This window comes from Harpia harpyja, chromosome 7 (genome assembly GCF_026419915.1).
Source record: "Harpia harpyja isolate bHarHar1 chromosome 7, bHarHar1 primary haplotype, whole genome shotgun sequence".
NCBI lineage: Eukaryota > Metazoa > Chordata > Aves > Accipitriformes > Accipitridae > Harpia > Harpia harpyja.
Window position 1 is genome coordinate 40718202 of NC_068946.1, and position 26102 is coordinate 40744303.

Consider the following 26102-nt stretch of genomic DNA (forward strand, 5'->3'; position numbering starts at 1 on the left):
ACTGGGATAGTCACATCAATTTCTAAACGAAAAGACAGCACGGAGAGTAGCAGGCTGCCTATATTCAAACTGGCAGCTGCAAGCAAATGGAACAGAAATCAAACCTTAAAGCCATGAATCTCAAATGACCACAAACAAGGGAGCAGAGGGAGCTGGAGAGGGAAGGAGAAAGAGGAACATTATTTCCACCACTGACATTCATTTGCCCCCATGTGTCCTTTAAATGCAGCAAACATAGGAGGCCTATACACTGCCACTTCCCTAAATAAGGGGTTAATGAAAATAATAAGGAAAAAAAGAAATCTAATTAGGATCCAACTGTTCTGCTGATAGGGCTCACCAGGTGCATAATAGCCTCCTACTTGAGACATCACCCCCAAACAGGCTTCATGTCTACTGCTGCAGCAAGTCAGAACTTAGACACAATAAGTAATTGGCGCCCTCCAAGGGTACATTCTCATCTTTCCACGTGTGGATGAGCAAGCAACCATGCATGCAAAGAGAATACAACTGCTTAGCCTCTCAGGCACAGCCTTCTCTCTCCTGATTAACAAATAAGCTACATTAATGTTCCCTGCCATCAAAAGAAGATTGGAAGAAAAAGCAGGGAAGCTCAGCACTCAGTAGGACTACTCTCATCTGTAAAAACGTATACAGGATCCAAATTTGAACATATAAACACACAGAAAGAACATCTGCCAGCTCAGGGCTGGTAAAAGGTTCCAGGGCAGTAGCCCTAGAGCCCAAGTCCCTTTACTCCAAGCACCAGCATACAAAAGTAACAATCTGCATTTACACCCTGACAGAATGTCTTGTCAGAGAACCGGCAAAGGAAAAAAATAAAAATTAAAAAAAAAAAAAATTCCCCCATGGGTAGTTTGGTCTCCAAAGAACTCCATCTATTCCCACATTCCCATCTCATGCTGAGAAACAAAAGGATTATTATGTTCCAATTGTCATGGTCTTAGGGACGGGTGCATATGTGTGCTGAAAACTAGACTGACAACATCAAACACTCATATTAAGCTACGTATACACTTTTGGTCTCTTTTGATCCAAGCTGGATTTGAAACACTAGATGTTTTGAATGACTGAAATCTAGAAAAATGCCTTCTACCATGGCTCTGTAAAAGGTTAAAAAATGGTTTTGAAGTAATTTACAAAAGAAATGATACAAGTGATCAAAGAAAGCTTAATGCAGATTGCCAGTGTAACACAAGCAAAGGGAGATTTTTGGAGGCTTTACCCACATACTTGATGTTGAGAGGTTAACTGGTGTACTGGATAAACACTAGCATCACCCTGAAGTCCAATCTGCTTAAAAAGATACAATTCCAAGACTATTGTATTGACACACCACATTAAACACCTTTCTCTCCAGCAGAGGACATGCCCAACCACAATGAAATCAGAGGCACCATAACCAGTAAAAGAGAAAACACAGACTCAGGAACCAAAAAGGAATTAAACTCTACTAGTTACCTAAGAAGGTATCAGAGAAATCTCCTTCTTCTACTCACGGAGAGCTTTGATCACAGCCAGAATTACAAGATAGTTTCAGTCCTAAGTAAGGCCCTCTTCACACTTGTCTGCTGTACAACACAAAGGTTACCCCATTTGCAGCATACAATTAACTTCAAAATTTTAGTGTACCACTTACAATAATAACTACTTTGAAAGTGCTCTTAAGTTGCTTGTCCATCTTGCTGAGGAGGTCAAAGCTGATGATGTTGATCAAGCTTGCTGTTAGGTTGTCTTTGCCAGTCACTATGACATTGGTGCTACCTGGACTCAAGGATGGAAGCCACCTGTGAAACGCCTGGAGGAAGAGGAAAGCAATGAATTGCATTCTGGTGCTTATGTCCTCTGTCAGGATTCCAAAGCACTTCACAGAGCATCCTCATGAATGCTTAGAACATGGAATCACCCCACCCGCCATTAGACATCAGCTAGGAGCACAGTAAGGGCAAGCAGCCTTCCCAAGGCAACAACCCTAGTAATGGGAAGATCAAGAACAGAACTCAGGCTATAAGGCCAAATCTACCTTCCACAGCTAGGAAGGCTGAAACATGCTCTATTCTTGCCTCTTACTGAAAAAAACAAAAATCTGATCTGTAGTAGAAAAGCACATAACCTCCTGACAATGTTACCTGCTATGCTCAGAGCCAGACAACACAGTGACCACTACTGACAGGGAAATTTAGTTTTCTCACTCAACAGGAAACCCCAGGCTGTGAACTACAGACTTCTAAGCAGTAAACATCTCTCACTACAGCAATGTTTACTCCACAGTGAGAATGAAGTACAACTCATCCAGATCAACAAGAACTCTTCCATTACCTCTTAAAAAGTCTACCAAAAAAACCCCAAACAAACAAAATAAAAAGATCAAGTTGACAACACACCAGCTGCTCTATGACAGCAGCTGAAACACACATGGTGATAGTCATTCAAATCAACCTCTTGAAATGCTCCACACACCAGAGCAAGATATCCTCCCCCAAACCCATCTGTTAGCTACTGAGCACCCACCATTTCCCTTATGATTGTGTCCCCAATGACAGCAACCTCTCTGCAACATATGAGTTCTGCTGATGTTGCTCTGCAGAGAGCTGGCTGGGGCTTTAGCAATCAGGATCTGGTCCCTAGAGAAATGTATCCAAGTGGTGAGGAGAAATGGCACCTCTGTCTCTAGGCCCTTCACTTGTGGAAATCCCTCAAGCATCATTCCTCTCCTCTGTTCAGCAACCACATGCAGCAGCCAGAGGAGTTAACTGTGAGTTTCTCACATTTCTCAGTATGTGAGAAACTAACAATTAACTATCCTTCACCACTTACGGTAAGCACCACAACCAAAATGGGCCAACATGCAGGCAAGGTTAGATCCCAACCAAAAAATATGGGGCTGATGGTAAGCCAAAACTTAGACAAAGGTGGCAGCAATGAGAAAGTATCTGGAAGCTCCTAGCTGTACTGCCCTCTCCTTTTATAAAGGGCACATGACTAATTCACACCATAAAAGTCATCCTGTATTTCTCACTTGATGCTGACCTTTGTCCACAAGAAGTGCTTTGAAATTGCCCTGACCGTTAATTATTTAAGTTTTAATGCTGAACTCCAAATGCACATGGCTGCAGTACTTCTCACCCAAGAGTACCTCACATCTTCCCACTAGCTTCCTATAGCATCTTGAATATGAAGGCACTCTGTGGCCTCAGCCCAGAAAGTCAAACTAAAACACTGACAATTCTGAGATGAAGACAACTTCTGGCAATTCAGCTCCAGAGACACCACAAAAGCTTCTATCAATACAGTAAAACACATCTGTACAAGAATGAACCGAGTAGATTACGGATCATAATGAACTCCGCCTTCTTCTACATTGTGTGACACATTTTTCTTAGACCTGCATCCTTCACATACCCACAAAGCAACACAGATCATTCTTAAGCAAATGTCCTAACAAAACATCTCCCACAACAGCCTCCTGGGGAGTCAGGAGAAGGGGAAGGAAGAGGAAATCAAGCAGTCAAAGGAAAAAAAAGAAAAACCACAAAACACCTCATATTGCTTAAATCTCTTGAAGCAGGATGTAGGAGTTTAGCTGCAGGTGCCCAGTACTTCAGGAAACCAGGCCCCAAATTGTTCCCAGTAGGTATCCCTCAGAAGCCACAGATTCAGGTTAGGTGTTGACCCAGAGGTCTACAGGCCTTTGAAATATCAAACACGATGAGCATCACTCCCCTGTTCAGTAAACAACTTTCTTTTCTTGTCACCCAACATTTTGTTGCACTACTGGACGTGAAAACACAAGCCAAGATGCTCTAACAACCCGGTTACAGCACAAAACCAGCAAATCCCAGTCAATACACTTCTTGTCAATGCAACATTCCAGGGAAAACTAAACTCCCACCTGCTCCTGCTCAGGCATGAAATTACTGACCTAAAACCTCTGGCTCACTTTTTTCTCCCACAGTGAACATTTCACTAGCCTATGGCAACCCAACAGCCTCAGTGTACAAGCCATGACAGTCATTTATTTCAAGATACATTTCTCCCAACCATATAAGCTTTCTTGGGCTTCTGATCAACATTAATAAAGGACTCTGAGGAGCCAGCAGCATACAGTGGACAGGCCAAAAGACATATTACAACAGACACTTAATGATGATGATAATGGGGCCTCTTGAACAGACCAGAGAATCCCAGCATCTGGGCTTTTATTCCAGCCAAGGGACTGGCAAATACTGCTATGAAGGGCTTGAAAACAACAGGCAACTGCTTGAATGCAACTATTGTCTTTGACACTGATGAGTAAAACGCTCCCTTGGAGCCAGCTGACTTGCACAAAGTTAACAGAGGGTCAGAGGAGACACTTTCTCTTGATCTCCCTCTTTCCAATAGATCAGCAGGACCACAAAATCGGCCAATAAAAGAAAATAGGCATATACAATACAGTCGGTGCCAAGCAATTTTCCCCCCTCAACTTTCTAAATGAGTACAAGTTTTAGCAGCTTCTCCTTAATATACATATTTTTTAAAATTTTAACTTGTACAGAGTGCAACACAGCATAACCATCACACATGCCCTCTACTGGCCACCTGCACACACTCAAGCTCACAGTACCTCTGCCCATGTAAACCTCACGGAAGAAGGAGTCACCACCAGCAAGGGCCATTCCTTTCGGTAATATGCAGCAATGCAGATCGCCTGGATGGTCTTGCCCAAGCCCATGTCATCCGCAAGAAGTAAACGTCCATTTCTTAAAATTGCGAAACTGGAGAAGTTAGAGAGGGGAAATAAGTCAGAGTGAAGAAATGGGTTACTATCTGCCCTGGCAGCCAAGATTAGCACAACTCATCACCAAACCTATAATGTGGATGACCTGGAAGTGATCTGGGTTCTTCAGTAAACCTGCATCTTCTCCCTTAGTCTCAACACAAGTGAGCAACTCTCACAAATCTCTCAAAGCTTGGAAGCTCCTGAACAGAGTGGTTCAGCCCAGTCCTTAGAGACCTTGATGTCATGAGGAGTAGTCTCAAGACCTTACAATTATTTAAAGCACATTCTTTCCACGATATTACTCACATTCAGTCCCAGAGTTCATCCTGGCTGAGATAAGAAAATATTATATAACAATGGCACTTTAATACCAGTAAGTACAAACTTTCCTGGATCGCATCTTGAAGTCAACAACTAATGACCATATAATGGGAACAGGGACATTTAAAAGTTTATCTCTACATACAATTAGTCATTTTAAGTCTTTCAGGGACCGGGTCCCATTTCCTGGCACTTTCCCATGTGTAGTTAATATTTAAAAAACAACAACAAAAGAAATGCACTTGGGGGAAAAAAAAAAAAAAAAAAAGAAAAAAGATGACCTTATGAAATAAAAAAATCATATGACAATTAGGCACATACTGAATCACAAGAGGGAGATCAGAGATGTATCATTTGAACAATCTTATGAGACTAGCAAAATGCTACTTTCCTCCTGACTCATGATGAAGAATTCTAGCTAGAAACAGAATAGATGTGTCACTCAAAGCAAAAAAAAAATCCACAAAAAAAACCCCAACAAAACAAACCATACCATACCAAACAACCAAGAGCCCAGAGTGTAACAGCCCAAGACTCTGGAGAAACATGGAACCCTCCATGGAAGAGAATGCAGCCTGGGCACCAATATAAAGTACACAATTCTAGGCAAGGACTAGCTCTTAACAGTATGCAAAAAGGACATACTTCACACCTTCCCGCTGAAAGGGCATGAGGCTCGTCACAATTTTGGAGTCCACTACTGAAAGGTCAGCATCAGGAACGTCTGTCTGTGATGTAGATCTCTGTATTTGAGCAGCAAAGGTTTGTATTACTGCCTCAGGCAGTGGCTCCACTTCTACTGACACAAGGCTCTGTAACACTTCCACTGCAAAGACCAGAGCAGTTTATTATCAGTAGGGGCAACATACACACAACTTACATTATGGATGTCAGGGCACAACCCTTGACCTCATCAACAATGTTATTTCATATCCTGAAACAGCTCAAGAAAGCACTGCATCATGCACAGGTGTTAGCCTGGCCTCTTCCCTGAAGTCTATTTCAGAACCACATGATGAATCACATCTCCTCCCCTCATATTTAGACTTGGTTATAAAAAACTGAAAGTCTGATGCCATCATTCAGAGATGATTGCTACTAATACAGCTGGAGCTGGATTATTCACACTGAGGGCAGCTTAGGGCACACTTTACTCAGAAATAAAAGTATGGATTTGAACAAAAGAGCTCCTGAAGCCTAGAAGGCAGGGGCACCTTTATCTTGACCTTGGGATTCTGCATTAAACACCTCTGAGGTCTCCACCATCCCTGAGGGATCAGGAGTAACCTGAGACACAGTTACCTAAAGAATATCATACATCTTCGGCTTTGAAAACTCTTCTCCTCTTGTTCCCCAAATTCACACAGGTTTGGCTCTGTCTCCACTTTATCACCCCTCATTTACCATGTTTGGATAAGAAAACAGGAAGCACCTCAAGACTCAGAGAAACTGCTCCTGTACTACCATCAGCAGCACTCTGACAGCTATCCTTCGAGGACATGGTACCAACAGCAACTCCCTGCTCAGCTGGTGTCCACTGCTGTTCCCCTGGACAGAAGTAGCTTGCAGGCCAGAACCAGCCCACAGGCAGCCACGTGAGTCCCTCACCACTATTGTTGTTTCACCCATGAAGCCTCTGAACTTTACCTGCAGCATAAAACCTTTCCAGTCGAACTAAAGGGATCCTCAGCCTCCATTATGCAAAGACCTCAGGGCCTTCATCTTTTCAACCCATGCATCACAACAAGCAAAGTGTCAGGGCAATCCTCCTCCTAGACAACCTTATTTCAGTCCCCTCCAGCAGCCTCTCTATTCCATCCCAAAAAGATAAAGGTATTTCTTTTTAATCCAACAGTAAATTTCTATACAAACAAATACCAGTTTAAAACATGCGGTGAGTTGGGACCAGGAAAACATGTTTAATAATCAATCTTTGACCACTGACTGAGAAACAAAAAAGACACCTCTACACAAGGAACACAAATGCATGTGCACAGATCCTTTATTGCCAGAAGCAACTTTTTTTTTTTATTTAGTGGTTGCTTTGTATATGAAGTCAGGAAGACATAAAACAACTCTGTTTGCAAAAGTAAGAACTCACCATACCAGCAGTAAATGCACCTCCAGAATTCAGTAAGGTATTTTTATTTCAATTATCTCCAAGAGGAAAGCAGCAGGATGGACCCCTGCCATATGAGGGGGGAAAACAATTCCAAGTAATATACATATGAAAAGATTTCCATTTGTGGTTGGGCAATGACCAAACTTTTTAAACTCTCCAGTTTAATTCATACTTCTTCAATAGCAGGAACCCTCTCCACCCAAAGTACAGCACAAGCTTGTTATTACACTCACAGACTGAGCTATGTGTTAGCATAATTGCTACAATTTGCTCACTGATAATTCTGTTGCTATTGTTCTGTACATGAGCTGGGAGAGTGATTAAGATATATCTGCCACCAGCATGATTCATCCAACAGACATTTTTTACTGAAGTGACCTTTATATAAAGATGACTGAGCAACTAGGCAAAGAGACATTAACCTCTACAAACAGTTCCCGGCTAACAGATAACTCTGCTGGAAATGGCAACCAGCCTTTTAAAATTCTTTTCTTTTTTTTTTATTTTGACATAGGTAAATGAACAGGCACAAAGCAAATGCTGTTCCTCAAAAAAGGCACGTGCTAGAAGCCTCAAATGCCCTCACAAATTACACTCTGCAAGAAGATTTATGGAAATTTTTTTTGCTTTCCTCAAACCTGTGGAATTCTGAATACTTCATGCAATGTATACAACTGCCAGTCAGCATGGCTGAGAGCGCAACAGACTGGGAGATGATGTGTTGCTCAGACTGCCCAGCACGTCCTACAGGATCAGGCCCTTTGCATGTACAAAAGGCCCTTTTAGCAAATTGTGAGAGATCACCAGCTCTTACTGAAATCAGGGCCTGTCAACATCCCAATCCTCGAGTTTCATAAGTCTCCACCAAGATACACTCACTTGTTTTCAAGATCAGGCATTCCTACAAGGCCCCACCACATGGCTTTCAGCCCTACAACTATTACTAATGTTATTAAGACATGCATCATAGGAACATGCAGATACTCAATTTGCAGATACTCAAATGTGCTTTGGTATCCCATGGAAGCAGGAGCCCATGCCGGAGAAAAACTACTCTAAGCAACAGCATTTCAGTTCTGAAACACTCATTCACACTTTCTAAGGACGTGTCTAGAGCACCTGGCTTATCTTTCTGAAGCTTACCCCAATCAAATTCCACAGCCACATACCCTCACACAAGTACCAAGGCAAACACAGCAGGCTGACTGGGATGATAAATAGTAATATTTAGGACTTGTGTAATGCTATTCATCTCAAAGTACTCTATAAACTTAAGTAAACATAAAAAACCAAGAAGCAGATGTGCTAGGAGCATGCTGCTGAGACTGGATTATTCTGCAAAGTGGCATCCATTTAAAAAAAAAAAAAAAAAAAAACAACAAACCACAACAAACCACAGTTCTACATTTCAGTTCAGTGAGTCAGAGTTTCACCAGCATTACACAGATGCCTAAAGGTAGGAGTCTACCGGTTAACTTCTACCAAGAAATGAACACTGTAGCACACTATGCCCTTAGATTCCACTTGCAAGGGGAAATACGATGTTCTCTTACGAAGATTTTTTTGCTAAGCTTTCTTTTAAGCATCCATCAGCCAGCACGAAAGGATTTTAGTAAGAGTATGAAATTCTGCTTCAAGAAGAATGACTCTGCTTCAAGCAGATCTGCACACTTCTGCAAGAGAAACAAGCAGCTCTTCTTCTTTGCCTCAAAATCAACTCAGCTATGGAAGCAACCTGAATTCTAACCTGCCTCGTACATCAATTGAAAACTTAACAGCTGTGTGCTGCCTGCAAAGCCATTATTACCAGTAGTGACATACAAGGCTGAACAAAGTCAGCTAGACACCACCCAGACTGTAACTGTGGAAGATGGTTGTTACAGAAATCATCAGTTGACTTGAAAACCTAGTGCTCTGAGCTGAAAAACAAAGTTTGCTGGGTGTGAAATGAAATAGCACAACACCATGCACACTACTTAAAGAACTGGAAGTAAAACAGCCTGATACTTGTTTGTTTTCTAAGCAAGGGGGGTCTGTGCCAGTTTATGAATTGATTTACACACAAGAGGGAGCAAGGCAGGCTGGCACTGAGGATAAGGGTAGCACAGCTAAAAAGAGTCAGTATGACAGAATTTCTGTAAGGACAGGAAGGCTGGGCAACCACCATGCCAACCTCTTCAAATTTGGCAAGTGGAAACAGAGGAATCCATTCTCCTGCAACTCCTTAGTTCAAGTAGAGCTGCTGTACATTATAAGCAATAAAAATAACTTTGTGATAGTAAATACATCCATGTGCTCTAACAAACGGCACAGAAATCCAGTGCAGAATCTGACAAAACAGAGCCACTCTCCCAGCGGGCCCCTAAAGGGCTGCCATGAATAACACACATTTATAAAGTTTTGAGTCTGGGCAAACAGTGTAAATGTCTGACAAAACAGGAAGACACCTGCTTCACAGTTCGTTAGCAACATATCTCCCCATAGTGAAAAGGCTTAGCCCAAGAAATGAAGCTGTGATTCATTCGTCTACCCAGAAAATAGCCCTAGCCAGGAAAATGCAGCTACTTACTTAGTTTGGGATAGTCCTCCAGCAGGAAATTCCACTTTCTGGTGTTCATATCTGCAATTGTTGTAACAAACACTATCATAAGTCTCTTTTTTAAAAGACTGAATTCTCTGTGCATAAGAACATGGCTATCCATCCATATCCTTCACATTTCAGAACTGCTTTAAAAGAATTCTTACCTTGTCCAACAATCAATTCTCCTCTGTGTGCTTTCACATTAAGCAAATAGTTTGAAGACAACTTAAAAGTATGAGCACATATCTAGAAGTAGTGGTATCACTGAAGCAAGCCAAGGTCAGCTCCCCTAATGAACCACTGTAATGAACCCACCTGCCCAAGGATTTTGGCAACCCCTTTCTCTTCACTGCAAGAAGGGATGAAGAATATATGTGAAGGTTCCTCTTTGTTAACCAACAAACTCTGATTTCAGTCAGTAACACAATCACTTTCAATTGTACCTCTATACCCTACAGACGATGTGCTCAGGCCAGTACAGAGGAAATTCACCAATTCATCAATACCCAAAATGTAACATGAATGCCACACTTGTCTGGCAGGTTTATCCCTGGGTAGCACCTGCCTACAACTTCCAGGGAAGACAGAGTGAATTCAGAGTCAGCTGAAGACACAATGAGCCAGGTGGGCCCTGCCCAAAGAACAAGAGCTCCAGGATTTGTTCCCCATGCTGTCACTGACCTGCTCTGACACTGCGCAGGTCACCTCATCGCTCTGTGCCTCATTTCCCACATTACAAGTGGGAAAAACTGATAGTTACCATTGAAATCTGAATGCCAGCATAAACAGTGCTCTACAGTTCCACTTGCCTCCAAAACATCAGTAAAGTTGCTGGTAAACTCAATCTGCTTAGGCAGTTGCAGCTATTATACACCACAGTAAAGCAGGAGAAGTATGAGAATGTCCAACTACATTTGATAATAAAGACAAGAACTTATGCATGATCTCTGTACTGCTGGCAAATTATCAGCACAACCCACCTCAACAGTAAATGTAATCATGCTGAGTCCTAAAACACCACCTTGGCTAGCAGGCCCAGAATAGGACATGTTCTGGCATAAAGTGCAGGACACAGATACAGTACTATACCAGAACTACAGGAGCTCTCAAGATCTTCAACAAACCACAACCTCTCATGCTCTTTCAGAGGGGTGTACTCGCACAATCTCTCTCCTCTGAAGCATTCACAGCACTCCAACAGCAGCCCCAAAAATGTCATTAGAATAAAGCAGAAACAGCCAGAGACTCACCATAATTTCTGGAATCCATCTGTTTGAACACTCCAATCACTTCCGCAGAATACCCAATATCAACCTCAAACCGCAAGCGAGAGATCAGCACGCACTTCCCTTTGACAAGGGCTGAAGGTTTCTTCCAGTTCTTACACATCATCAAGAGGGATTTCACATCAACCCTACTGCCAACGAAATGAGAGCCTGATGCCAAGCCAACTGCATTTTCTCCTTCCAGTGGTGCCAGAATTACTGATGGAAGTTGACTTGCTGCTTCCACTAGAGAGAAAAGCATAAGATACAGAGAAAAGAATTAATAACAAAGAACACAGATAAACTAAAGATGCACAGGATACTTTGGGAAAAGAAGGGACAAGAGGATGACAAACAAGCCATGCACCTTCAAGTTTAAAAGGAATTATGATCCTCTCACTGCTTTCACTCACAGGGACAAAGAATAGAGAGCGTGATAGCCTGGAGGAGCAGGTTGGTGGGATTTCCCACAGAGAATACAGCAGGGGCAGAGGGAACATGTGACAGTAGGTGAACAAGGGACTATCCAGCAGTGTCACTGCATTAGGCTCCCTCTCTGTTAGCAATCCCCAAACGTGGCTCACTAGGCCAGGGCAAGCAATCTCCAGAACCACATTCAGCAGTAAATTGCACACAGCCACACAGCACTTTCACTTACAAAGTTGCAGGGACAGGGGCATGTGATCAGTAGTATGTGCCTGAAAAGATGGGAAGGTGCTTCTGCAAACAGCAAAGGAGAAGGATCTGAAAATATCTGCCTCCCGCCTCATGTCAATGTCTGATATGCAATCTCATCTAGGAGGAATGCTGTATATTCACAATACGGTAGGAAGGATATCAGGAAGCAATCTAGTCCAAACCCCTTAATCTCCTTTGTTACAATTTAAGTCTATCACCCTTTATTCTACTGCATCTTACAGTTAGTCTCCTATTTCCTACCAGCCATCTGCACTCCTATCTTACTAATCACTAGCAACCACCTCTGTCATGATGCCAGGGCATGGGGAGAGAAGGGACACAGCATTTTACAGCTGTTAGCCTGAGACCACAGCTATCTACACTAATAAATGTTCCACTTTTCCCTGTGTCTCTCTGCCAATCTATACCCATATGTTCTCTTTATTATTATAGCTGAACTGTGATGGTTAAGGAACAAGAATCATTTTTTCTTGCATTTTTAGAACACCAAAATAGTGAAGTTCATCCCCAAGACTCCAACTCGTAGGTACTACAGTAACACAAAGATTCATGAATATCTCCAGAGCCCATTAGGCTCAAGAGCAGGGGACCACTAAGCACATCCTGCCTCCATGTATTTGTAGAGAGAGGCGACCTCCCCTATCCAGTAGCTGTTTAGAGTAAATGTGGGTGATTCCAGTCCTTTGAGCGTTGAGCTGAACATCATGATCCACTCTGCTTCTTTTTAAATAGTCCAACTTACTGAGATGCAACAAAAATGTACAAAATTTAAGTTCAGTAGTTAAGATTTGAAAAGGGAAGAAAAGGGAGAAAGAAATTCAGACATTTTCTTCCTAACCAGTTAATAAACAAACCCATTTGGATTTCATCCAACTTTATTTTAAAATAAGTGATTTCCAGAATAAACCCAATCATTTGAGATTTCTACTCCAAAGAAAAAGTTTAAAAGCATCAAGTGGAAGTAATTTTTAATGTAGAGGACTAGAATATGACCAATTTAGACTTTCTTCTCCCAATGCACCAAGCACAAGATTTTAGATGCTACTGTTTAGTGTTGCATAGTTAGATCTCACCTCTACAACTAATACTGAAAGAAATTGGACAAAACCCATATTTTACTCTTATTTCAACATCTGTTTCTGTGCTTGACTGCATGTTTCATTTATAGTACAAAGAGAAAAATGTAATACAGGACAACATTAATCCGAACAAAATTAACACTGGGAATTTCTAAAATAGTTGTTTTTACACTTACAAGACTTCAAACCAAGGCCCTTTTAAGTCAGTTCTCTTCTCTCAGGGTATTTTTTTCCCTTGATATCATTGCCCAATGTTGATCACATATTGTCTTCACCTGTCAACAGGAACTTTCCACAAAGAACTCACATATTTGAAAGCTTTAAGGAAAAAAGCCTGATTTCTAAAAACCGTCTTCTTCATTTGCAAGCTCCTTGGTGCAGAGACTCTGCTCTCATCTGTACTTGATACACTTCAAGCAAACCAGCAGCATTTAAATTATAAATGTGTGGCAACCCACATGGGAAGCTAAAATACCAGCACTCAACTGTGGGTTTTTCAAAGTGCTCAACACAGGCCTAATTCTGTTCCCACTGAAATCAATAGTGATTTATCACTTGCTTCAATACAATGAGCTTTTGAAAAGCTTACCTGAAATGTTTGCCTCTATCATCTCTCAATCTTTCCAGAACAAAATGACAGGAGAGAAAAAAAAAAAAAAAAAAGATAAAACCACCCTTGTTATGCCAAAAAAAGGCAATTCCATTTTCAGTCTCACTCAAAGCCCTAGAGAATTAACCTTTTTCCTTTTCTGACATGCAAAATTAACAGGAAATAAATGTAAGGAAAAACAAACAAACAAACAAACAAAGAGCTGTTTAAAAAGAAAATACATGAACGGACCTAGAAATTAAGCATTAGCCAGTGGAACACACTCAGTTGTCAATTCAGATTCATATGAAGTACCTGCACAGCAGGTATTTTTCCTATGATCAGGCTTGTTGGTTGCTGAAAAATTCAGCAATGGCAGAAAAAGTTAAACCTATGCTTGGTATTTAGATTATGTGAAAAATTAAGTTATTTCTAATCAACTACAAAGTGTCAGGAAAAAGTTATGAGCTAGATGCCTAAAAGATGCGCGTTATGTTTGAGCAGCATTAATCTTATTACTCCAGACAATAACAAAGCTAAATAATAATTACGGAAGGCAGGGGAAGGGGGTCAAGATTTGGATTCTTTTTTATCATTCAACAACCCATTTACTTACTGAAACTGCTGTAATCGTCCAGACTGAAATTCCATTTTTTAATAGCGGGATCTAAAATAGGACAGAATATGAATCATTTGGGGTTTAAAAAAGTGGTGCTGTGAAATGTTAACGCGAGGTAAGAGAAAATTCAATCTACTAATGCAAACTTTTTGACACACATCTGAAAAACAGTATGCCCAAGTTTACAGCTACATGACACCAAAAAAGCCATAGGGCATATCAATGCTAAGACAAGAAGAATGCAGCAGCCATTCACAGGGAGCAGCAACACATAGGGGGGAAAAAAAGAGTAGAATATAACAAATAAAGGCAGGGAGAACAGATCAGAAGCAAGCCAAAAAGGTGGAGGCTCCACTGCTCTCAGTAACCCAGTTAACAGAATCAGCTCATCAACTCCAAACTACAGCTGAAGTGACCCATTTTCCCATACCAATTTATGAATAACTTCTCTTCCTCACTCCCAAAAGACTCTGACCAGCTGCTGTCACTAAACTTCTTAGAGCACTGTTCATAAAGCAAGGCTTCTGATTTCTTGGCTAAATCCAAGCTTAAGCTATTTATGCCCAGAATTTCTTTCCAATTTCAGCTGTCTTTACTTTTCCAGTCCCCCATTAATACCACATATTCCACCCCAGCAATAGCTGCACTGCTAAGAGCATATAGCAACTACAGTTCCAGCAGATGCTGAAACTTCAATCCAACATAAAACAGAGATAACAGCAAACAATCCATTCTTACCATAGCTTTTGCTTGGTATCTTCTTAAACACAGCAATGAGTTCAGCATTATACCCTGTTTCGACCTGGAATCGGTCTTCCCCATATTTCACGCATTTTCCTTTTGTAACACTATTTGCTTTCTTGCAAGAAGCAGCTTCAAAGGCAGAGCCTGCACCAGCAGAGCTGGTCAGCTTCTGCATCCTACCACTGGCCTGAGAGGCACCACCTCCCCCTTCTCTTTCTGTTGGTCTGCTTATGTTTATCAGCATTTCTGAATCACTCGGGGTGGCACTGCTCAGTGGTGAAACATATTTTATGGCAGATTTGTTCTGACTTTGTAAACCTTTACTACCATCAGGGCGCCCATTATCAATTAATGTAGGATGAGATGGTTCTGTAGGGTTTTTGAAAGCTGGGTAGCATTTGGGCTGCTGGAATGTACCAAGATTAATTAAAGCTTGTTGTCCGTGTTTCTGACCAGCAGCATCCAAGTAATGTTTATGGGAATAACTCAGAGAATTTGGGATCGTTCTAGGGAACGGCTTAATGCCACTTGCTTGTCCAGAGTCCTCTGAACAATTCTTTTGTTGCTCTCCATGTGAACCAACCATCTGTTGGTTTGCAGTGTAATGATTATAATCTTTCTGAAGATAGCTCTTCTGCTCCACAGGACTGTTTGGATTCCGCTGCTGCTGGCTAATGAACCTGACATGATTGTTTTCTTCCTTCAAGTCTCCCCGATGGCCTGGACTCTGTTCTTTCACCTGAAGGCCAGCGCTCTCCACTTGCCCACCTCTCTGGGCTGCTAGTCTCTCTGCTCTCCTAGCCAAAGCCTTCTGGCGGTTCTCTTCAATTCTTCTCTTTTGTTCCTCTGTAAGGCCTGATGACATCTTCAGCAATTCAAACAATAAATCTGAATCAAAACTGCATTGGGAATTAAACACGGAGGCACTTGCTTCTTTACAGGAATGGAAGCCAGTCTACAAAAAAACCCAAAACCAAACAGCAAAAAAAGACCGGAAGTTTCAGCTCTGTTCCCTCTAAAAATACTTATGGTATTGATAACTCAGTATTATTAGTGACTCAATATTACTGTAACTGATCCTACACAAAAACCTAGTAGTAGAGCAAAGCTGTCAGACTAATGCTGAGCCATTATCAGCAAGCAGATGCTGACAACCACTGCTGGAGCTGTGCATGCCAGTCCCACATAGATAAAACATAAGGAAAAAGGAGAAAACCCCTATTCCGCTACAGTTCTAAGCACTCTTCTCTGCAAATCCCAGCAAAACTGATAAAATAGCCAAGCACAAGGACACCCTGCACTGCAGAGTCAGCCCTGCAAAGGCAAATGCAGGCAAAGCAACACATTTCTGCAGTCTTGTATGGAAGAGTTTCATACTTCTGGTACCTAACAGCAAAGATGGGATAACACCCCATCTTTCCTGATGACCTTCCTGTTTTGGGGCATCTCATAGCATGTAGCAGATACATACTGAACCCCAAAGGGCCGAGTACAGTTCCTGCTTTCAGAAAGGTCCACTCACAGGTCAAGGACCTTCTGATAAAAGCGAGGACCTGGCTCCCACCACATCTCCCAGGAGCTGGCCTCACTCCACCTACGCCCTGCCTCACGCAGCACTCAGAGACCTTCTTGCCTCACCACCCTGTAAAAAGTTCACTCCTTGCCCCGCTCCTCTCCCAGGCACCAGGCTGCCCCGTCCCAAACTCCACTGAGGTCCCGGCCCCCACCCCGCAGGCTGGGGTTCCCCGCCGTCCTCAAGGACCACCCGCCACCCCACAGGGGCCCAGCACTACCGCACCCCACTGGGGCTCAGGGGCCAGGCCGCAGGCCGCGGTCCCTCCCCGCGCCCCGGGGGCTCCACTACAGCCCGCCCTGGGCTCAGCCCCGGCCCAGCCGCTTCCCCCCCGCCCCAGGCCCGCACACCCACCGGCTGGCAGAGGCCAGGTACGCCGCCAAAGGGCGCGCAGACTACAACTCCCAGCAGAGCGGCTCGTCCGCCCGGCGGCACTGAGCGGCCGGCAGCACGTAGCATGCCGGGAACTAAAAAACGGCGCGCGGGGCGCTCGGCACGCTGGGAAATGTAGTCTGCCCCTCAGGGCGCCATTTTAGGGGCGCTGAGAGGTGCGCGGTCTCGCTGTAGAAGTCGGGGGGCTGGAGGCCGGTCCCTGCCGCCCCGTCGCTAGCGTTCGGCTCAGGCCCACATACGGGGTGCGGGGACTCTGCTGCTGGCCACGGGCTGAGGCTTTGCCCCAGACAGCACCCAGTGCTGCGTGGCTGGAGCAGAGCTCCCTCACTTGCTGCGTCTGGTGTGTGGGGCATGGAACACCAAGGCATGTGGCTTTTAAATGGGTGACTATAAGTGGGGAATAAAAAATGGAGGTAATGCATGAGAAAGGGTGAAAACACTGTTGTCAGCAGTGAGGAGGGAATCCGCCCCAAGGTGTTAAGAGCAGTGGCTGACATTTGTGCAAGGCAGCTGGCTGTAATCTTTGAAAAGTGGTGGGGATGAGGGGATGACCCTGGCGACTGGAAGAGGCAAATATCAGAGCTATCCACAAGAAGGGCCCGAAAGAGGACCCAGGAAACTGCAGGCCCATTAGTCTTACTCCAGTCCCTGGGAAAGTAGCAGAGCGAGTCTTCCTAGAAAAGATCACAAACCAAATGAAGCAGGTGATTGGGAAAAGCCAGCACAGATTTACCAAAGGCAAATCATGCCAGACTAACCTGGTCACCTTCTACAACAAAATAACATTTTCTGTTTACGTGGGGAGAGCAGTGGATGTTGTTTACCTGGACTTAAGCAAAGAGTTCAATCCTGTTTCCCACAGCCACCTCCTGGATGAACTGGCCAGATACAGACTGGAGGGGTGGTCTGTGAGATGGGTAGGAAATTGGCTTACAGGCCACATGCAGAAGGTGGTGATCAATGGGTTTTACTCAGGCTGGCAGCCTGTCACAAGTGGGATCCCTCAGGGATCGATACTGGGCCCCATGCTGTTCAACAAGTTGCACTGGAAGAGGTTTCATCTTGATGTAAGAAAGAAATTTTTTTACATTGAGAACAATTAATCACTGGAACAACCTCCCCAGGGATATGGTGGGGTCCCCATCACTGGAGGTTTTCAAGATGCAATTTGTCAGGGTGCTAAATAATCTCCTCTAGGCTCTCTTTCCCACAAAAGGTTGGACCAGCTGATCTTTCAAGGTCCCTTCCAACCTGGGCTGTTCTATGATTCTGTGAACACCTTCATAATAAGGTAATTACTCATATTTGCATCAAAGTTCCAAATAAAAGGGTCTCCCAGGGTTTTAATTATACATGGGTCTTGATTATACACATCAAGCCACCCTTCCTGGACAGTCGTGATCCCCGTGTGTGTGACCAGAGTGATACCTGGGGAGAAAGCAGAGAAAAGGCCCTGTGGAGCACCATAATCCCCTCCCATCTCTGACTTTCACCACCCTGCCCAGTGGCAGGTCTGGAGCTGCCATCCCTGTCCCCAGATGCCATTTTCTCCCACCTGACAGACCCTTTGGCTAGGGACACTGAAGCCAGCTGGCTGTTTCACAGTTTATTCATTCTTCTCTCTGCTGGTTAATTAGAAAAGGTTATCCTTAAATTGCTTCCTGATTAAGCAGCAGTGACTGCCATTAGTCAGGAGCTCATCAGCCTGAGAAAAACAAGGCAGGCAGCAAGAACGAGGTGCGACTCAACACACAGCACAACCCTGGGAGTGCTGTTACTCACCTAGGAATTGCACACACACAGACATGAGCATGCCACGTGCACACAAGCGCTCACAAACACACCACTTTTAAAGACGGCCACAGGGCTGAGGAGAGGTCTCGGTCCGGGGTTTTGTCTCAGCTTCTTTTAAGAGTAAAAGTCTAATCTTTTTCCAGATTCCAGGTCCCCTCACTGCAGAGCAGGTTTGCTAGGAAAGACCCCTTGGTCTCTGTTCAGATCCTCTGCCATTGCCCTTTCTTCCCCTGCAAGCCAGCAGACTCCAGCTGGCTACGCAGCAGAGAGAGAAAGGAACGGATGAGAGACCTTTTTTTTCTCCTTCTTGTCACACTTCTAACTGCCCAAAGCTAAACCAGATCCCAGTGTCACATATGGGAGAGAGAGAGAGAACATGCAGGGAATAACCCTGCAACTGTTTCCAGCCACCTTCTTCCCCCCAGCAGCTATCTAGTTCCAGGCCTCTGGTGATGGCTCCTTATGCTTTGGGAGATCTGGGGAAAAAAAAATAAACTTGGGAAAAGTGGAGAAAAGCCCCTATTGGGACTGTCCCCAACTCATGAAAATGATGAGAGCAGAGCATCGTTTGCAGAGAGCTCTTGGGTTGCACGGTCAGGCAGACACACAGACAGACGTTGAAGCATTTGCTCCATATGGCACAACTTCAGCGAGGCACAAGGAACAGCCCAGCCATGCAGAGAGCAGACCTACAAAATGAGAGGCTGTTTGCGAGCAGTTTGCTGGTAGCACTCCAGGTGTCCTTTCAGTCAGAACATGCTTCCAGCAGTGGCTTGGACTCACCCTCCACATACTGGGTCAGGGAGCAGAGATGCAGTATGAAAATTCTGGGAGGGTTAGCATGCCCCAGCTCTGCTGTGGAGGAAATGGTTCACCCACTTCCAAAGAAACGCTCCCATCGGTGAAAAAATGTAAGGAAATGGAGTTCTCAGTGCTGTTCTTGCCAGGATCTTTCCATCACTTGGATCGTGCTCTGAACATCCTCTCATGGGTTGGGTTGGCCTGGCTGGTCCCGACTGCTGGCTCCCAAATGAGGACAGAACTGCCTGCATTGTACATCTTGTATAAGCAGGAGCTAATACCCAAAATACAAGTGACCCAAGACCCCAGAGCTGTTCTGGAATCTCATGGATTGTCCTTTGAGCTGCTCCTAGGAGGTCCTACTGCTGTCATGTTGAATGTATTTGCCCCACTCCACCACCTTGCCAAGACACCTTGGTGGTTCTCCACATGGACAGAGCTGTCTGCCTTCATCCTGGATGTGTGCCAGCCTGCACTCTGTGCTGGGGCTGAACTGCACGCAGAGCTGCTGTGTGTAGCAAGGCCATCCAGCAGACAACTGGAAATCAGCCCAGGCTAGCGGCCCTCAGATGCCCCAGCTTCTTGGAGGGATTTGGTAGCCCACACTGAGCTCAGAGACACCATTACCAGTGCCCAAATGTGCCAGTCTTTGACCAGCTGTGGAGAACTTTTAGTTGTACCTTCTAAAATAAATGAATCCAATGCGCATGAGCTTTATCAGTTCCTTCCCAGCTAAAACCAGTCAAGTGGCTGGACTGGAGACATGCAGGTTACATTTTCAGAGAAGGTCTTGGGGCAGGAGAGTCAGAGAAAGGCCCGTGGACTGGCAGAGCTTCTTCGGATGGGAGAAACCCTTTCTTGTCGGTTGCTAGGGTCTGACATGAATACTTTTTACACCTGTCCTATGTAGGCTGTGGGGCTGTGCTTCCTCTGCTCTGGTTTGGGGTCCTCAGTGGGGTCTAAGCTTTCTAATGGGGAACCAGAGCCCTGGGCTTGGAGGGCCAGGGGGTGCTTGGGTTTGGGGGGATACTGACCCTGCATCTCCCCCCTCATACCAGTTCTCCCTAGATTTCTTTTCTTAGACAGCTGTTAATCCCCTCTAGTTTCCCTCTGCCATCAAGGCACATTCAAGGACCATGGACTGCTGGCCCATCTGACAGCCTAGCTACTACTGCAAGTTGACTCTGAATCAGGCCCTTTCCCCGAGCATCTTTGTAGCACCAAAGACAAAATTTGGAGTTTGCTGAATCCAGCTGCCCTTGAAACTGATGAAAGAGGACCTGCAGAGGCTTTTCTGTGAGCTTTTCTAGCATGAGAAGGTTGCTCCCCTCCTCTGACTGCCAGCTCAGTGAAGACCACTTCTTTTTCCCTGCTCTTTGGCCACCTGGTGCAAGGAAAATTAGTCACCCTCCACTCTTTTGAAGCAGCCTCTTTTATCTACACAGCTTGTTCTTCCCTGGCACGCTGAAGCCTTCCTGCTCTTGTTTATAGTACAACCCCTCCAACAGATTGCAGGGTCTCTTTTCTGCCTTCTGTCCTTCTTGGCTGGATTCCTCTCCACAGCTCCAGTCCAGAGCAATGGTCTGCACAGCACATGGCCTCCGCTTTGCTGCCAGGCCACTTCCACGCTCACAGGGCTGCTGCAAAGCTGAGCCGAGTCCTGATCTTTTATGCAACGCAGCCCAGGTGTGTGGGGCAGTTCGTTGGCACCCAGAACAAAGATTTAAAAGAGAAAACAAACCCCACATCCTACATTGAGATGCAAACTGTGTTTCCAAAGCTTCTCTGTCGCCAGCATTTAACACAACGTGAGCTGTGATCCAGCTGGGGTGTGGGCACTAGCAGTGTGGATTCTCCAATGTCTTATCATATGCCTAAGACCAGGGCAAAGCACATCCCTCTGCTCTACATAACTGGGGTTTTTTTGTCCAGATGCTGAACAGAACTTTATCTTGATGAAACACAGTTGAACTGGCAGAAGGGTGCGAAGTTAGAAGGAAAGGCTTGTGTGCACACACAGAGAATTTAACTGCATAAGCTTTATTTCCTCAGGAAACCAGGCTAAACAAACCAAAGTTGCATTCCCAGTTCTATTCTGGAGCTTAAATTACTGGCCTGGTTTTCAAACTCAGAATAAGTAGCTAATCCTATGGCCTTAGTAGTGATGTGAAGCCAGCTTTTGAGATCCTGTTTGTTAAAGCTAGCTACAGTTCTGTGCCCTTTCTCTTCCTGGTGCATGAGAGACCCAGAGATATGGAGAAATCCTTTAAGCAGGAACATCAGAGGTCACTGACGTTAAATAATTAACCACCAATGTAATATTAGTGGTCCTTTGCCCTTGCACAGGAGCAGCATCTCTCCTTGGTGGATCTCAAAGCATACTCCAGACCAAGAGGGGTTGGCAGAGAAGCTCTGGACTTCTGTGGGATGCAAAGTCTGATGCCAAGAGGGTTTCCAAGAGACAGAGCCAGGGTTGTGGCATGCCTGAGACTTTCCTAAAAGCCCTGAGCTTACAGTGGGTTCTGATACAACTGTTTGCCATCCTCTGCTGTGACTTAGACGGCAGCAGTGTAAGAGGAATGTGGACTCAGCACAGGACTCTCTTCTGCCTCAGTCTTCACTCAAATGCAGGAAGGTTGCTCTCATCTTAGAAACCTCCATGAATGCAGTGCATGGAAAGTGAGCCAGAATCTGGCCTTGGCAAACAGCACACGCTTAACTTGAAGTGTGTGCTTAAGCTTGTTAAGCCTCCTCTTTCAACAGAGATGATTTTCCTTTATGTTGGGAGTCTCATCTGCTACAGAAGCGGGGAGTCACAAGGTGATTTGTTTGTTATATTTTGTATAGCAGTCTGATCTAGAAAACACTTGCTGTCAGCTGCAGTATTTTGCTACCAGCTTGTCTCAGTGACTTCCACTGGGCTCCTTGGGATAGCAATTATTCCACAACAGGGAGTGCTCTTGAAGTGTCAGGGCAGCATGCTCGCAAGGTGCTGCTGCAATCTGCCTGGGCGGCGCTATACGTCTCTCATTATAAATAACAAGGGTCATAGGCAATGGGAATGCATGTGCCTTTATTTAGGGGGGGCTATTTCCCCGTTTTGATCACAGTAAAAATCGTGATAGCCAGATCCTGAGAAACAGCTACAAAGGTTCTGTTTAAAAGAATGTGACTACAGAAAGCAGATGCTCATCAAGTTAAATAAGGAATTTAATTAGCCTGCATTTTATCTTGTTTTCAGCAATATGATGACAAATCGCATCTTAATAAAATAACATTAGGGAGCAGCACAATTCCAGTGCTTCAGGAAATGAGAAGCAGTAGAAGTTAGAGGCCTGTTCCCACTGAAGAAGTCATTCTCATTCAGAAATCTGACATGAGACATGATGTTAAGATGGATAATGTTTTAGCAAAATGGTCCTCTGACATTTAGAAATATCTACAGCCACTTTTGGCTTTAAAAGGCTTAATATAGGGTGGTGGGTGAGAAGGAAGTGGCATGAATAGCTCAAGGGACTGGTAGCACAATTAATATTTTTTTTTATTCCTATGGTGGAACAGGTGTGCAGGGTTCTTTACAGGTGAATAAAAAGAGTTGTCCTTTCCCCAGTGGGGCTATAACTAAACATAGACATTATATGTTGTACAACAAGCAGCGGGTTTAGTATTTGTCATATAGTCGAATATGTCCAAATTCAATTACAAACTTGCATTTGATCTAGGAAATCAGTTTTGTGTAACATTGTGAGGACAGGTCTTGCCTCACCCTGAGAAAGGTTCATGAAGGATCCACAGCAAGTTCACTCATGTCATGGTTTGAGGGCTGCAAAAGTTTGTCTAAGCTCAGTTGTAACTTCTGGGACTCAAGAAACTAGCATTGTTTGGAATATTTCTGTCCAGTAAAAAGGATTACAAAACACAAGAGTTACAACAATAAAAGATGATGATATTTAGCTTCATTACACAAGAATAAAGGAACTACTCATCCCATTCAGCATGGTTGTCCACTGAATCCTTTCTTTTTGTCTGTACCAGGGAGCAGATCCATGTTTTAGGTGATAGATCATGGGATTATCACATAGCTGTCCACTATAAAATGCACATTTTGATCCTGGGTGATATCTTGAGGCAATATATTTCACTTGCTGATCATATGTTGTAACAACAGTTATTCCTGGTGGTCTATTTGACTTTTTCCATCATTCAGATTCAGTGGTTGCTCCATAGCTCTTTTGTTAGGAAAGGAGAAAAGTGTAAGAGTTGTCTGATTGGATCCCTTGTCATGCAAGGCTGCACACATACACAAACAGTACACACATTGAGTTTATACATGCATACATATTTGTGTGTAAACAAATATATATTTGCTGATAGAGTAATTTTCTGGATTTGTGATTTAATGTATTAATCCAAGATTATGCTGCTGTTGCTGAGGACAGAAATGCTTCAGAAGTCATTGATGAATTGGGAGTCTTCTGCCAGTAACTTCTTGGCCTGCATTTAGTTTAGGTTGATGAGGGCTGAAAGCTGTTGCTCTCTGACAGCTGTTCACTGGTGTATGTGAAATGAGTTTGTGATTGTTGATTCAGGACCTAGAAAACAGATGTCCATGCTACAAAACCCACCTTTGCTATTTAGACCCTCACTAACACTATCTAGAGGGATCGTGATGAAGCTCTGCTCATTGCTATGGGGCAGCCTTGAATCAAAAGACAGTGCAGAACTATGGGTTGGGAGTGGGTCTCCTCTTTTAACAGGCAATAAATTCCTTTTAAAATTAACTTACAGGAGCTAGTTTTAAGACTGAGCATGGAAGGGTGAGGTTTTCCCTTCTCTCTATTGGTGGAAAAAATTTTGAAATTTATTGACCTGGAAAATCCAAGCTCGGAAGCAGCAGCTGGGTTTTCAGCAAGTCCCTTGTTTCTTTCCCTGTTGTCCATCTGGATTCACTGTAACACAGAGAAATCAAGCATTGCCTCTGAGGTCAAGTAAAGTTTGGAAATGGCCACCATTTCCATACAGTTTTGCCAGGATGGGTGGTGCTGCCCCGTGCTCTGACAACGCTGCTTGCTGGATATGAAGGGCTCAGGTCTGTAAGCAGTGGTGGGGATGACTTTTCTCATTTGCAGAGATTTTGCAGAATTGGACCCTAAGCCCTCCTGGAGCAAATTATGAAGCAATGCACAAATCAAATCAAGATGCTGACTGTGACTGCATCATGGCACAATATCATGCTGATAGAATTTGAGGCTAAAAGCAGTGACATTCATGTCTAGTGATGTCTAATACATCATATGGTTGTAAAGTGACAACTGAGTCCTGGAGGACAAAGACTAACCCCCATATGCCCTGCAAGTATTTTCCAGTCCACAGATGAGTTAAAGACCAGGTCTTGAAAATCATTTGATGCAGTGCCTGAACTTGATCTCTTAACAGTAGAACAGGTAGTTCCCTCTGAATTTGCACATGCTGTCAGTTTTTATTCATGGTCATGACACCATGCGCTATTAATGTTCCCTGTGGATGCAACCAACTTTTTTTATAGATTTTCCAGACTTTCATTAATTACTTAATTGCTGCACAGTAATATAAGAAATGAAGTGTATTCCTATAGGGCAGTTATACTTCAGACAGGTACCAAGCTATTTGCAAGCAGAATTAAAACCAAATGAGAGAAACATTTTCAGTTGTCCTCGCTTCACCCCCAGTTTCAGCAACAAAGCTGATATATTGCCAGTTACCCACTGGTAATCCCACTACCTGGGATTTGTCCATGTTGAGAACCTATTAGTGTTCTCCTGTGAAGACAGGCTAAGCGAGTTGGGGTTGTTCAGCTTGGACAAGAGAAGGCTCTGGGGAGACCTTATAGCATCCTTCCAGTACGTAAAGGAGGCCTACAAGAAAGCTGGAGAGGGACTTTTTACAAGGGCATGTAGTGAAAGGACAAGGGGTAATGGCTTTAAACTGAAAGAGGGTAGATTTAGATAAGATGTAAGGAAGAAGTCCTTCACTGTGAGGGTGGTGAGGCACTGGAAGAGGTTGCCCAGAGAGGCTGTGGATGCCCCATCCCTGGAAGTGTTCAGGACCAGGTTGGATGGGGCTTTGACCAACCTGGTCTAGTGGAAGGTGTCCCTGCCTATGGCAAGGGGGTTGGAACTAGATGATCTCTAAGGTCCTTTCCAACCCAAACCATTCTATGATTCGATGATTCTATGATTCTTATTTGAGGGAAGAGGGTGAGAGAGAGAGAACACAGCTTGTATAAATCAGATTATATTGACAACTCCTAAGCAATGCTCGTTCCAGGAACAAGCTCACTATGTGATAACACCACTGCTATAGAAGAAGTGCATTTTGAATGCATGCCACTTTGCAAATACCTGGTGGGTCATGAGTTCTTGAGGCTTAGTTCCTAGAAGAGAAAACAGGATTGCTGGAAAAATTAAATACTCTAGATGGAGATTATCCGAATTACTTAAGAGGTGAGAGAGTTAACAGCCACTGGACTTTGCTTTGATGATTCAGAACCATCTTGGGTCAGAGTAGAGTAGAAATTGTTACAGCTGATACAGACTAAATGAAAAAATCAGGGTCTTGATCCAGGCCTAGTGAGCAAAGAACTCCACTGTGTGCCATGATTAGTCTTGTCTTTGCACATTCAGTGGGAAGGGCATGGTTAAATGCGAACCTAGAAGAACAAAATCCTGTCTCTCCTGTCAGTGTGGTTGCTGGATGTCAG

At 44.0% G+C, this 26102-nt stretch overlaps 1 protein-coding gene across 1 annotated transcript in view; it reads right to left on the minus strand.

Moving 5' to 3' along the window:
* The window catches only part of SMARCAL1 (SWI/SNF related, matrix associated, actin dependent regulator of chromatin, subfamily a like 1), a 41407-nt gene extending 24580 nt beyond the window's left edge, over positions 1-16827 (minus strand). The window contains 8 exon segments of the mRNA XM_052791454.1: positions 1661-1819; positions 4628-4778; positions 5750-5930; positions 9796-9846; positions 11058-11318; positions 14056-14106; positions 14797-15757; positions 16730-16827. Of these exon segments, the coding sequence (XP_052647414.1) occupies positions 1661-1819; positions 4628-4778; positions 5750-5930; positions 9796-9846; positions 11058-11318; positions 14056-14106; positions 14797-15667 (1725 nt within the window). The 5' untranslated portion in view covers positions 15668-15757; positions 16730-16827.
* Positions 16828-26102: the final 9275 nt, after the last annotated feature.